The following is a 15,612-nucleotide window of genomic DNA, read 5'->3' on the forward strand; positions in this document are numbered from 1 at the left end:
ATAATATATATATATATATATATATATATATATATATATATATATATATATATATATATATATATATATATACAACTGAATATACCAGTTCAGAGTACCGTGGTGCCCCCAGAATCCGAACGCCCCATTGTTTGAACAAATTGAAATCCGAACAATTTTTTCGAGAAAATTTTGCCCTAAAAACCGAACACATTTTCAAAAACCGAACACAAGGTAGCGTTCATGTTTGTTCACGTGCGTCTCCTCCGCCTGTTCGAGCCGCATATTCGCGCTTTGTTCATTCAGTTCGTCGGTGGAAGTACTCGTGAAAGCATCTCTTGTGTGTCGATCGCTACTTTACCTCGTGTTTTCACCTTGATTTGTGCTGTTTTTTTTTAAACTCATCTTGTGTTTTAATTAATAACAAAAAAGCAATCTGATCACGTGGTGTGACGGACTGTCGGGCAAGGATTTAATTTCACAGAAAAACCGGTTGTATTTTGGAATATCCATGATTACCTCAGCCCGATGCGTTTGATGAAAGTGATTGTGGTTCTCGGGGCATCATGTTTGATGAGCTGCCCTGGGGGCAGCGCTCGCAGAGTGTGCGAGCGATCGGAACCCAGGCTGGAGCACGAGCCTGTGTGGACCTTTGGATTTGTGATTGTACCTGTTTACATACAATACACCGCCACCAAAGGTCATTTACTCATCTTATTTTACCTTAAACATGGGGAATTTCAGTTGAAAGTGTCTTGAAAGTGGGTTTTCTTGGCGTCCAGGAACGGATTAATTCACTTTCCATTATTTATTATTGGGAAAATAGTTTTGCAATCCGAACTTTTTGCAATCCGAACAGCCTCCTGGAACGAATTAAATTGTGATTCTGGGGGCACCACGGTATAGGCAAACACCTATACTCCGATCTCTAGCGGTAGCGCACGGTGGATGCACGGTCGACGCAGACTGCCACGGAGGCCGTACGTAGGACGCACGGCGGGCGTAGGGGAACCGTGCGTCGACCCTGCATTGTCCGCAGGTAGTCACACAGACCGCAAGGCCACCGTACGTTGAACACAGGGACGCCTTAGGACTACCCTACGGCAACCATGGAAATAGTGTGGCCGCCGTAATTTTTTGGGGGTTGGCAAAATTCATTTTTCATTGATAAGAGCTTACGGCAGCTACACAAATAATGCAAGGCCACCGTACGCCCTACGTACAGTCGACGTGGAACACATCTACATCACAGCTTGGCTTGTTGAATTGCTACAGCCAACATAGAAATTAAAAAAGTTATAACTCCGTGCCATAATTCCACGGCGACCCCTACGGCCTGTAAAAGATAGCCATACGGCATAGGGCCTCCCTGAGGCCACCTCAGAAACTCTGCGGCCGCCGCACGTTTCTGTCAATTCAAGGGGGTATGGCCGCCGTATCCTAGTCGTAGAGCAAATGTGACTTCGGCCTTACTCTCAGGACGCATGCTCCAGGGTGGTTGCAACAAACCCCAAACAATTCATTGGGCAGTTTCTTCTTGCAGGATTTGCACGGAGCTCCTCGAGGTGTGATCCTTCTCAGGAAACAAAAGCAGCCACCTTTACATGAGGAATAAGGAGCCAAAGCCAGTATTGCCAATGGAGACATTTGCATGTATTCAATGCGAGTATTTTGCTTGGCTATTAAAATTTTAATTATTATCGGTTTTCAAACAAGAGTTCTGAAAGAGTATATTAAATACATGTTTTTGTTGGTCAATATATGTTCTCATCGTTTTTTAATTTTTCTCACAGATGCATTATCTCAGACGTTTGGAGCATGTCCACTGAAAGAAGATTTCACCAAGAACGTAATTAGACGGAAGCAAAACAATGCACAGAGATGAGTGACCATTGTGGTAGGAAATACTTTTTCTTTGTTGGCTTTTGTCTCTTCGTTTTCGTTGCTTATAAAAAAAATTCTTTTTGCTCAAGGTTTTGACTCAGAATACCTTCAACACACAAATCACTCACACACACACACACACACACACACACACACACACACACACACACACACACACACACACACACACACACACACACACACACACACACACACACACACACACACACACACACACACACACACACACACCAACTCAAAAAGATTATATCACAAACTAGGGAATCATAAGCAGTTTATCAAATCCCTCCAAGAAGGATAGACTTGAAAATATTTGGAAAGGAATCTAAGAAGATCCAATAGAACATGCAATAAGGAGATGGAATGGATTCAAAACTTGGAAAAGAAAAAACAACACCTTAAAGAAATGCCTCCAATGATGCTTGATGAACGAAAAATAAAAAAAACAACTTGCAAAAATGCCAAATTTTAAAAGCTCAGGCCCAGATGGAATTCAAAATTTCTGGCGAAGCAACTAGATACTCTCCACAATCACGATGCTTGAACATTCAATGTGCTTATCCAAGAGGAAAAGGTAATGGATGAGTGGCTCACAGAAGATATCACCTTCCTCATCCAAAAATCTGAAGAAACCGAATGATCTCACAAGTAGAGACCAATAACATGTCTACCAACAATATAAAACTTCTGACTGGAAGCTTTACAGAAATGATATACTACCACCTAAACAACAAGGAGGCCCAGAGGCAGAACAGAAGGATAGTAAAAGTTGATGCTACAGAACAATAGACCACTTACTACTAAACAAGGCCATACTCGAAAACTGTAAAACAGGAACAAATAAACTGTCCAAATCCTGGATAGACTACAAAAAATCTTTTGATAGTGTTCCACATTCATGGATGATAAAATGCATGCAATTATACAAGATCAACCACAACATAATCAAACTGAGTGTGAAAGCAATGGAGCTATGGAATAGCAAACCAATACTGCAGCACTCGGAAGGAAATATTGAAATACCAGGGGTAAAGATATAACGCAGGATATTCCAGGGTGAACCGCCTTTTGCCCCTCCTGTTTTTCCGGGCCGTGTCCCCACTGAGCATCCTTATTAATGAGCAAGGACATGGATACACCCTAACATCCAATAAGAGAATGCTCAAAGAGACAGGGAAGGTGACACATCTACTGTACATGGATGATCTAAAACTGCACCAAACGACAAAATGGTGGTACAACTGAAATTGGTGAAGTGGGACTCCGACTACATTCAAATGGAATTTGGTCGAGATAAGTGCACCAAGTACACATTCGTACAAGGTAAACCAACAAAAATGGACAACATAAAAATAGTCCTATGTATAACAATACAGAAACTAGAAAACGAAGCATCATACAAATAACTTGGGATAGAAGAGGGCCACTAAAAATACCTTGGAGTAGAAGAGGGAAACTAAATCTGTCACAAACAAATGTGCAAAACAATTACCAAAAAATACCTGTGTAGAACGAGGATGATCCTGAAAACATACCTGTAACCAAGAAACAAAGACATAAACCAACTCGTGATACCAGTATTCCAATAAAGCTGTGGAATAATAAACTGGCCACAAGCAGAAATTGACAAACTAGATATCAAAACAAGGAAATTCCTCACCATCCACAAAATGTTCCACAAAAATCAATGCATCCCAAGAATGTACCAGCTGAGATGAGGAGGAGGTGGTGGCCTGATGGAACTCAACCAAGTGCACAGAATGACAACTGTAAAGGCCCTGTCACACCTTGACGTTTTAGCCAGCGTATGCCGACGTATGAAAAATTTGGCGAATACGCTGGCACACGTCGAATACGTTATGGGTATGTTTTGTATACGTTAAGAGCACGCTGAAGCATGACATTTTTTTTCTTCGGCATGACGGTGATGTTGACACTTCGATGTCTAGTGCCGTTATGATTTAAATCGTTGAGCGGCAGCCTATTAATAGGCTACACCATGTGATCGTCGGCGATACGCTGTCACGCGCTATACATAAGTTAGACTATCATTGGGCATACGTTGTGAACGCTGACAACACGCTAAGCATTCGTTGGTATAATTATCTATAAGTTATTGAAACGTTCTGTGTACATTACTAATACGTTATGCATACGTTCAACTCATTATGAATACACCCAAAACTGAAATAAACCAATGTCACCCGCAGAGTGACCCGTATCTTGCCAAAAGGTGACCACGTGTGACTTCTTTAAGGTCACACTGAGGTGAACAGAGCTGCTATCCACCAGGAGCGACTCCTTGAGGAATATCTGCCTACGAGAGATTCCCATGAGAATCGTTCTACAGAGTAACCATAAAAAATATGCTTTTGCCTCATAACGTCACTAAATGACGTCATAATGTCTCAAGCTTGACATATCTAGAAAGCACTCATCGAGGTGCTCAATTTGAGGTACTACACGATATGGTTCCTAAAACTTGAAAATTTGACCTTGGGGTCAAATATGTTTGACCTGAGGCGTTAACCATGAAGGTCAAGGCCAATCGCCACCAAAAATTAATCAGCTGAGCGCCAGACCATGAACTATATTCCCATGAATTTTGAAGACGATCCGATCAAAATTACTCAAAAAAATAAGGGTTTCGTCGACTCCCCTGATTTGCGACAAAGTGACCTTGACCTTTGACCTTGACCTTCAAAATTTTATGCGCTGAAAGGGACCTCTATAGGCCTCTGATATGCGAAGTTACAAAAATTTCCAATAATAACTGTGCTCTGCAGAATTTTTTATACGTGATTACAGACAAAAAAAAAAAAAACATACAAGCTGACGAACATATCTTGCAAAAACTTCGTTTTGGCAAGATAAAAAAACATCAATAGTTCAGCGTACGCCAGCGTTTTACATACATTTTGATACGTTGCCATACGCTGGCTAAAACGTCAAGGTGTGACAGGGCCCTAAGATTGGCTGAGTACATGAAAAGTGCAAAAGACAACTGAATACAATTTGTGTTCAAACACAAAGACAGCAAGCAAGAGAAGGTATCTCCAACCGACCTTGCAAAAAATCTCCAAAAACAGGAGTGAATGGAAGATGTCACATGTGAAACTAAAACAGCAACAAATACAGCCCTGACAATTGCAAAAAAAGACAAAATAAATATTTAAAGCGAAATAGCAACAGATGTACACCGACAACTGGGAGAATGCAAAAAGAGCAGGGAAATGATTTTTTTTTAAAGTTGAACAGATAGACAAAGAAGACAAAGAAGGTTCATTCGACTGACTAAGAAGAGGTGAGCTTAACTGGAATGGAGAACAAATCGAAATAAATGACCAAGATCAAGGACACTATACTAATGGCTTTACAAAGATGGTAGGACTGAGTCAATTGGACAAGTATATATTTTGCAAGGCAGAAACTGATTGCATGAGCCACCTCTCATCGGGATGTAAAAAAAAACTCATGTCAGTACAAGTCTATATACAAAGGCACAGCAACATATGTGGAGGAATCCACTGACACATCTGCAAAAACTTCAATATCCCAGTCCCAGAAAATTCATGGAATCATGAACCAAAGGCAATAATTGAAAACAAGGAAGTAATGCTCATGTATGACCTAGTGATTCCATCGAGTGTGAACTTAGAAAACATAGCATTGCGTCTGCATATTGTACGTATGTACAGAGTGATCTAAAAAGACTCGGCCAACTTTGGTTGTTAATATATTTAGAACCACGAATGATACAACGATACCATTTAGTTTATATGATAGAGAAACTCATATAGTTTTGTGCACACCATCAATACACTTCAATGTGAGCTCCATTTGTTGCATACAGGACATTAAGGCAGTACATGAGTTCTTGCCATGTTCAGCTCAGCATGTTTGCATCCACCAGTGTGCATGTAGCTGTGATCTGACAACGAAGATCCTGCAGGTTTGCCACCTTGGTGTTGTAGACAACATCTTTGACCAACCTCCACAGAAAAAAAAAACAAGGGGGGTTATATCTGGAGATCGTGGGGACCAGGCAGTTGGTTTATCTCGGCCAATCCAGCGACCTGGAAACTTTTTAATTCAGCACAGCTCAAACGACTAAGGCCCAATGAGGGGATGGGGATGTAGCGTCCTGTTGAAAAATGATATCGGGTTGCAGGTCTTCAATGTGTGGGAAGGCGAATCCTTCCAACATGTTCATTTAAATTGTTGAGGTCACTCTATCCTCCAAAAAGAAAAATGGACCCACCAAGCAATCCTGGAGAAGGCCACACCACACATTAACCTTTGGACTGTCGTGCATGTGTTCCATGACCACGTGGATGTTTTCAGAACCTCAGATCCTCACACTGTGCAGGTTGACCTTCCCCAACACATGAAAGCAAGCTTTGTTTGCGAAGATGACCTTTTTCAGGTAATCTTCATCATCCTCTATGCGACTGAGCATTTCCAAGGAAAACGCCTTGCGTTTGGATCCGTTGTTTGGTTTGAGTTCCTGCAGAATCTGCACCTTTTAGGCATAAATCTTCAGTCTCATGCAACATCTTGTGTATAGTGGTGGTTGTTGGTCACTTACAGAAGCACTTACACTTACACTTAAATAATTCGAGTTTCCGAATCAGCAGATATTCACCAAAATCTTATCAAATCGTCCTTTGCACACACCCAACCTGCCCACCAAATTTCATCCGAATCTGTCCATAACGTTCTGAGATATCGTGCTCACAAACAGACAACAAACAAGAAAGACGTCGTGCAGAGCACAATGCTTGCAAAATCCCGAAAACAAATATGACCTAAAAAATAATTGGTGGTTGAATTCAGTGACAAAATATGCAAATCCTCTTCAAGTTTCAAATCAACCGGATGAAAATTGACAATTTTCGAAATTTGGCTAATGTTAAACTTTTGGCCTACATTGACCTTTTAGGCGATATTGACCTCATAAATAATTGGTGAATGAATTCAGTGACCTGATATGCAAATCCTGTTCAAATTTCAAGTCAATCGGATGGAAATTGCTGATTTTAAAAATTGGGCCGATGTTGACCTCAAAAATAATTAGTGGTTGAATTCAGTGAACGGATATGCAAATTATCTTCAAATTTCAAGTCAATTGGATGAAAATTGAGGATTTCAGAAATTTGACAAAGTTGTTGACTCTTGGCCTCTGTTGACCTCAAAAACAATAAGCTTCTTGCGTATGACAAACTCTACCAGGTGGTGAAGTTTCATGAAGACCGGTTTGAAATTGTGACCTATCGATGATTGACAAACAGACAGACAGACAAACAAGATAGACGAAATGACCCACGACACTTGCAAATACCTAAAACAAATTTGACCATAAAAATAATTGGTGGTTGAATTCAGCGACCCGATATGCAAATGCTCTTCAAATTTGAAGTCAATGCGATGAAAACTGAGGATTTTAGCAATTACACCAAAGTTGTTGACCTTTGGCCAATGTTGACCTTTTGACTTCAAAATCAATAGGCTTCTTGCTTATGATGAACCGTACCATTTGGTGAGGTTTTGTGAAGTTCGATTTAAAATTGTGACCTACAGGTGATTGACCTTCAGACAAACAAACAAACAAGAAAAAGGTGTCGTGCAGAGCACGATAGTTGCGAAATCCATCCCCTCTCCAAATGTTGCCATGGATACATCAAGTTGTCCATTTCATTAAGATTAAAATTGACAATCTAAATCAAGCACATGTCAATCGGCTAAAATTGATTATTTTCAGTTTATATTGATGATTTTGGAAGTTTGACCTTGAGTTGACTTTTGACCTTTTGACCTCAAAAAGTTGTTTTCCCAATTCAGTGATGGACTACGCAATTTCTGTTTAATTTTCAAGTCAATCAGATGAAAAATGACGATTTTAGAACTTTGACCTTTGGCCTCAAAATCAATAAGCTTCTCAATTGAGACTACATTTACAGCTTGGTAAAGCTTCATGACGATAGTGACAAACAGACAGAATAACAAAATCGACTGACCAATAAACATGAAATGTCTTCGATTTTGCAAGTAACAGACAGACAGAATCACAGACTGACCAACCAATCAATATACTTACGAATCTGAACCAAAATCGAATTGGCTTGTTCTTGTCACCTACCCAATGTGTCTCCAAAGTTTTGTCAATGCTGAAGAATTACTTAAAATTTTTTTAATTGCATCCAGACCTGAATCTTCACCAACATCGAATCAATTTACCTTGTCACACACCCAATCTGTCCACAAAGTTTCATTCGAATCTGTCCATAACGTTTTGAGATATCATGCTCACAGTCAGACAGGCTGGAGTGAAAACATAACCTCAGTTCACCTTGGGCAGCAGAGGTAATAACATTATGCAAAATGTTACATATTTTGCATATGTTACAAATTATAAACTGCAACTTGTGTTATGAGAAGACAGTTGGGTTTTCTGAAAATTAAGTAACGTTTTGGGGGCTTTTTATTTTTTTAAAGCTTATCCTTTTTATGTCCAGCAGGCATTACCAGTCTGAAATGACAATCGTTTGAAATGATAATCCTTTGGGATTGGCTGGATATCTTAGAGGTATGCACACTTGTTTTAGAGCTGTCTATCCTGGGTTTGAATGTCATCCCAGCGATATATTGTCGGCCTGGTGTTTTGCAAGGCAAATTTTTGAGCAACGTTCATTTATTTGAAGGACGTCAAGTCACACCGAGGGTCTTCATAGACGTTAAAAATCCTACCGTCTCTTTCGCAAAGAGTAGGCGAGTTATCACCGACACCCAGAAAATTTTTCCAGTTTCTACCACTTTCAGTCGAATGTCTGGCCTGATCAGGCAGTTCATGGAGGATATGACCGACAAGACCCTGGCCAACCCCACAAGAAGATAGGAAAAACTAGGGCCATCAAAAAAGAATCGTAGTGGTAATAGTCATAGTCGTATTAGTCACAAATGATGTAAACAAAGCTGTCATTTTATCTCAGAGCCGTTTTACAACTATCTAAACTTAACAACAAAAAAAGTAAACCATCACCCATATTTTTCTATTCTATTTTCGTTACGAGGGGCCAATAACGTATGCTTTCCAACCTTGTAAATCGTTTTGCTTTTTATTATTCCTTCATTATAGTTTCATGTTATATATTGTTGCTTCTGATGCCAACTTCTCAAAAAATATCAATGTAGGCCATGCCTAAGCCAAAATGATTTTCATCAATAATTGATCGCAATGTCATATCTCAATACAATTGATAGATAACTGCTTGAAACCATGATCACAAAATGTTCACAATTGGTATTTGTATTGCCATAAGAGTTCATTTAATTTCACATCAGCAGTATTTAACCTGAGCTTATCCATTTTCAAATTTCCCATGACGATTATCAAATTGTAGGGAGGATTTCTCAGAAACTCCCAATACCCCCCGCCTCTATTTCCCCCCAACCTTATTTTTTGAGCTTTTAAAAGAGAACACACCAACTGGATTTTAACACAAAATAAGAGCTGCATTTCAGAAGACGCCGTATTTACAGCATTTTGAAAAGTAAGTAAGGAGATTGTGAACATTTAATCTCTTAAAATGAAGAGTAATTTGAGGATTTATTGTTGCCTCACCTAACCCTAACCATGAGCCTCACCATGGTAATACGACGAGGTAGTTATGACAAACATATTTGATATATAATATGAAAGTGAAATATTTTTTGAAATCTTATTATATCTATAAATCAAGGTATAAGTTATCTAATACTCTTGTATTTATAGTGTACTTGGTTGGATTCCGCACAGTGTGATCGAAAATCATGAAGATGCGCATACTGTAGAATGATCTGTTGAAAACTTCAGATATATCCTGTTTTATTCGAAGCTGTTTTTTTTTTTTTTAAAACTGAATCATTGTAGAAATGGGTTTTCTATCTTGACTTTGCAATTTATTTGTGACTACATTAGAGATAGTCTGACATCTCTAATGTTTGATTTCTCCAAACAGATGATATCACGTTGGCAATCCTGCATGCTTTTCCTTTTCCTATACCAGGTGGCACAAAGGCACGAATGCAATGCAACAGGTAGGGAATTGCGCTCGTACATATGAATTTTATCGAGATTCGTTGTGCAAATACTTTTCTACCTCTTACGTGGGCCCCACCTTGAATGGCAATGAAAAATAAACTATAGCAACACTTATCTTGAGTAACTAACTGTACTCTGGACATCCATGTAAGCCTGGTGTTGGCTTAGTGGTTATAGTGGCTGGCTTGGGATCTTAGGGTCCTGAGTTTGAGCCCCTGTCAGCCTTTGAATTAACACCAGGTAGGGTTGACTCAACCTGTCATCCTTTTGAGGTTGGCAAAATGAGTACCAGTGTACTGGTAATAGGGGCATTGCATCAGTGGCACAGCTGCGTCCTCAGCCAATGATACTACCCGCAGTCTTATGCTGCATATGAAGGAGGGAGAGGACATCCATGTAACATTTGCTATCACCGCATCGTTTTGTACTGAAAATCCCTCAAAAAATAAGTGAAGCTTCCTTTCAAAAGTCAACTTTTATTGAACTCTAACCAAGATAGTGTTTGAGACATTATTATAAAGATCATTAGTTGCTGACTTTTCCTCTCCACTGCAAAGGTTTTCGAGCAGCTATACATACATTGGGACCACCTTGTATTACTATATGTCTTATTGTTAATGAAGAATTGTTAACATCCGCACTTTTGGCGAGGTTATTCACAACATCCACCATGTAGAAAACATACCCTGAGGTGCTTAACATCACTTTAGGAGAGTTTTAGCTTACTTGCTCAACCACTTCAGCATTACTAGTTTCATGTATCCTCCTTCGTCTGGCATACAATTCCTGCTGAAACATAAAATCGGGCTGCATGGAACATAAAATTGGCTACATGGATGCCTTGTAATAGTCCCATCAAGGATCATTGCCGGTACTTTTAATAGTCCGATGGGTGTGATACTTTCTGTTTGCTCGCGTGGCAAACAATCACATTGTACCAATTTGCATATCAACTCATGACTCTTGTACTACAGGACATTTCCTTTTTTTAAACTAGAAGGGCACTCGGTAGAGCGCATACCTCCGCCATGGAATGCCTGATCCATGAGAACATATCGGGACCATTACATTTTTGAAATATAATGCCGTTTTTGGCCCTATCTCTCAATGGTGAAGAATCAGTTTGAAAATTAAATAAGTCTCGTATCTAAATCCGGATTCGGATCTTCACCAAAATCGAATCAATTCGTCGTGGTCACACACCCAACCCGTCCACCAAGTTTCATCCGAAGCCGTGCACAACTTTTTGAGATTTTGAGCTATGGCACGAGTTTTGATTGGTTGCATTAGTATTTGTTCTCAAACTAAATCAGTCGAGATTCCCTTCTAGTATAAGTCTGTCCTCCAAACAGTGTGATACCCTTGACAAATTAACTGCTCAAAGAGCCATGGAGGAGTCATGGGTAGCTTATGCATCAGTTACAAACACAAAGGAGTTCACTTCCTGTAGTTGTTATGGCCGGTGGCCTGATGAACGTAGAGACTGTCCTGTTGATGAGCTTTCTCTTGATTTACTAAGCAAAAACTTTGAGTGGCAAGACATGAAAGACTGCCTCAACACCAACCTGGTCAAAGCAATCAAGAAGGTGCACTTCTATCTCTAATGCCCTTGCGTCTGCTGTCTTGCAGCACACTTGAAGTATGTAATTTCAAAAATAATTAATAAAAACATGAAAATAAAAATAAAATCAAAAATAATTGATAGAAATACATAATTTCAAAAATAATTAATGAAAATAAAATAATTAAAAATAATAATTAAACTTTTAAAAAAATAAATAATAATAATAAAATAATTTCAAAATTGGACGAGTAGAAATACATAATTTCAAAAATAATTAATAAAAATAAAATAATTTTAAAAATATGTAATTTCAAAATTGGACGAGTAGAAATACATAATTTCAAAAATAATTAATAATAAAAATAAAATAATTAAAAGGAATAATTAAAAAAATTTTTAAATAATAATAATAATAAAATAATTTCAAAATGGGACGAGTCGAAGCCACCTGAACATCATGGTGATGTTGGTGTCAGGAGTCTCCAATTTCAGATTTAACATGTCAGAAACAATCTGTTGTAGTGAAATGGTGGAGATGTGTGTGATCTCGAAGTCCTTGGCAGGTGTCTGTTGCACTGGTTTCTCTGAGCTTTTACTCTTTTAGAGTCTGTGAAGTCTCGTCAACATCGTTCATGCACAAGCACTTCAAATGAAGGATCTCATTGTTTACCATTTGAATAATCCAAAATCATGGCATTCGAATGAAGCGTGGTGAAGGGAATAAGATTCTTCAAGCCTTTCCTTGTAACTTGAACTCACTTGCCTTCATCATGTGCATCTTTAGAGTCATCATAAGCAAATTATAGTGTTCCTCATGAAAGTGAAAGTCTTCTCCATCATCTTTGGGATAGCAGCAAGGTTTGCAGTGGGAATTGAGGAAGGAATTCAGGCTTTTTTTTAGGTCAGCGGAGGGTGGGGATGCTATAAAGGAAGGAACGGATGAAGTAATTGGGATGAGTAAGGCCAGGCAGGAAAATAGAATTTCAGGAAGGGGAAGGTTAAATGTATTCTATACCAATGCCAGGAGTTTAAATAATAAGATGGAAGAGCTTGAAGCCAAAGTAGATCGCGAGGAGTATGATATAGTAGCAGTGAGTGAGACATGGTTTAAGGAGGAGAGTAACTGGAGGACAGGATTAGAAGGCTACAAGATGTATCGGTGTGATAGGAAGGAGAGAATAAGAGGAGGAGCAGCAATCTGGGTAAAGGCCAACATTGCATCAAGAGAAAGGGGTGACATTAAGGAAGGAATAAATGTTGAGGATTCTGTGTGGGTCGATATTAGAGATTGTAAAAACAGTAAGATACTGGGAGGATGCTTTTATAGGGCTCCAGGTGGGAAGGAAGAGGAGGAAGGAGGAGAACATGAAGAATTCAAAAGGGCATGTGGTGAGGGAAGAGTATTGATTATGGGGGATTTTAACTTGCCAGGGATAGATTGGGTCCAGGAACAGGGAAAGGGCAGAGTGGATGAGGATTTCCTAGTTTTATTCCAGGATTACTTTTTAATCCAGTTTGTAGATAATCCCACGAGGGAGGGTGCAGTATTCGACCTCCTTTAAAGTAACGATCCCAATATGGTGGAGGAGGTGGAGGTTGGTGAGCATTTCGGAGCAAGTGACCATAACATTGTGTGTGCAAAGATTCTGTTGAGGGTTAGAGTTCAGGATAGTAGAGTAAGGCTATTAGATTTTAGGAAGGCAAACTTTGAGGGTATGAGCAGAGAATCGAGTGATGAAGGTTGGGTGACTCTAACAACAGGACAATCAACATCAGAAAAATGGGAAACATCCAAGGACCAAATATGTAGAATGCAGAGTAAGTACATTCCAATGAGGTGTAAAACTAGAAGTAGAAAGAGACCAGGGTGGTTGAGCAGTGAGATAAGGAATGCTATTAAGGAGAAGCAAAAGGCATTTTTGGGGTTTAAAATAACAGGACTGGAGTTACACTTATATCACTATCGGAGTAAACAGAGGCAAGTGAAGAAAATAACTCTGCAAGCCAAAGGAGAGTATGAGAAGGACATGGCTAGGAATATTAAACACAATAGCAAGGCTTTCTTTAAGAATATCAGGGGAAAAGAACAAGTTAGGACCAGTGTGGGCCAATTGAGGAAGAGCACCGGGAGAGTGGTTAGTGATGAAAGTGAGATGGCAAGCTTTTAAACCGGTATTTTTCTTCAACTTTTACACAAGACCAGCCAGAAGAGTTGCCAATAGCTGAGAGTATCGATTGAGGAGGTGGGGAAGGGCTTTTACAGAAGATCCAAGTTGGAGTGGAGGAAGTAAAGAAACAGCTCGAGTAGATAAGGCTCCGGATCCAGATAATATGCACCTGAGAGTATTGAGGGGGGTGGCTGAGCAGGTAAGCGAGATGTTAACGGATATTTTCAATAGGTCACTGGAGTAAGGACAGGTACCGGAGGATTGGAGAGTAGCAAATGTCACACCATTATTTTAAAAAAGGATCCAGAGAATAATTGGGAAACTATAGACTTGTTAGTTTGACTTCAGTTGTGGGGAAGGTGTTGGAGACATAAATTAAAGACCTGATGAGGAACCATTTAAATAAATACAAACTAATTAAAGGTAGTCAACATGGGTTTAGCAAAGGTAGTTCCTGTTTAACAAATCCTTTAGAGTTCTATGAAGCAGTGTCTGATTGGGTGGATGATGGAAAGGTAGTGGACAGTATATCTAGACTTTGTGAAGGCATTTGATAAGGTACCACATCGGAGGTTGTTAGCCAAAGTGAGGGATTGTGGAGTGGCTGGTCAGGTAGCTAATTGGATTGCAAACTGGCTCAGTGATACGAAGTAAAGAGAGGCTGTGAGTGGGAGGATGTCTTGCTGGGAGGATGTAAGTAGTGGGGTACCTCAGGGATCAGTACTCGGACCATTACTATTCATGATTTACATCAACGATTTGGATAATGGGGTAAAGAGTAAGCTTTCCAAATTTGTGGATGACACAAAGCTTGGAGGTAAGGTGGATAGCAGGGGGGGTGGGGGGGGTGGTGAACAGATACAAGAGAGTATTGAGACTTGTATGGATTGGGTAAAAGATTGGCAGATGGAATTTAACCTGAGCAAGTGTAAGGTGTTGGGGATGGGAAAGAACAATGAAAATAGACATTACAGGATGCAAGGGGTAATTTTGGAGTATGTCACATGGGAGAAGGATCTGGGGGTGGGAATAGATTCGGGAGGTAATCAGGCAGCACAGTACAGGCAGCTATAGGTAGAGCAAATAAGGTTTTAGGCTGTATAAGGAGGGGGATAAATTATAAATCAAAAGAGGTGTTGTTAACATTGTACAGGAATTTAGTGAGGGCCACATCTAGAATATTCTGTGCAGTTTCAGTCACCACAGTTCTGGAAGGAGATAGATGCCATGGAGAAGGTTCAGCGTCAGGTTACTAGATTGATTCCGGGCCTAGCTAGACTCAGCTATGAGGAGCAGCTCAAGGAGACAGGGCTTTATTCACTGGAAAGGAGGTGGTTACGAGGAGATATGATAGTGATGTTTCAGATCATGACCCAATGTAAACAGAGCATCTGGTCTGCAACTTTCTCATCTTGAACCCCTGGCTGAGGGTGTGGACAATCCCCAGGTTCAAGGCCTATCCCCTGCATGTTTATAAATATTGCTTACCAACGTCCTTAATAATATGCATTTCCTCACAAGAAGGAGGAGGAGGAGGCAGGAGGAGACCATTAGATCCATCATGCTTGCACAAGGGTTGCCAACCCATGGTTGTTTGTCCATGCCCTTATCCTTTCTAAATGCTGAGCATCAAGCAAGGAAGCAGCACGTACCATTTGAAATCTGAAGTATGACTCATCCAGGGTCAGGTTCAAACCGCAGATCTCCTCGACTCAGAGTCGATGCTCTCACCATTACACCACCGAGTTTAATAACAACTCAAATGAGCTAAGATCCTCGTCCTCTTAATGATGACGTCATAAAACGAATATGACGTCATTGTGATGTATCAGGTTTGTGATAAATTATCTGTGCTAATGCCCGGCTTGATTCCCGCAAACAAAATTCAAACAGCTTGCCTAGTTTCGGACATAATA

General features: G+C 39.9%; 1 protein-coding gene across 2 annotated transcripts in view; it reads left to right on the forward strand.

The window, feature by feature from the left end:
* The first annotated feature begins 205 nt into the window (after positions 1-205).
* Positions 206-15,612, forward strand: part of LOC147015458 (leptin receptor-like) — a 49,186-nt gene continuing 33,779 nt past the window's right edge. The window contains exons 1-2 of one of the 2 annotated variants that reach the window (XM_085850223.1): positions 206-1,876; positions 9,882-9,960. In XM_085850223.1, the coding sequence (XP_085706349.1) occupies positions 9,882-9,960 (79 nt within the window). In that variant the 5' untranslated portion in view covers positions 206-1,876. Of the gene's footprint in view, positions 1,877-8,641; positions 9,435-9,881; positions 9,961-15,612 lie in introns of those variants that run through there. The other variant, XM_085850222.1, reaches the window with a different exon arrangement.

Source organism: Eptatretus burgeri, chromosome 12 (genome assembly GCF_056783735.1).
Source record: "Eptatretus burgeri isolate ZD-2024b chromosome 12, Ebu_testis_v1, whole genome shotgun sequence".
Taxonomy (NCBI): Eukaryota; Metazoa; Chordata; class Myxini; order Myxiniformes; family Myxinidae; genus Eptatretus; species Eptatretus burgeri.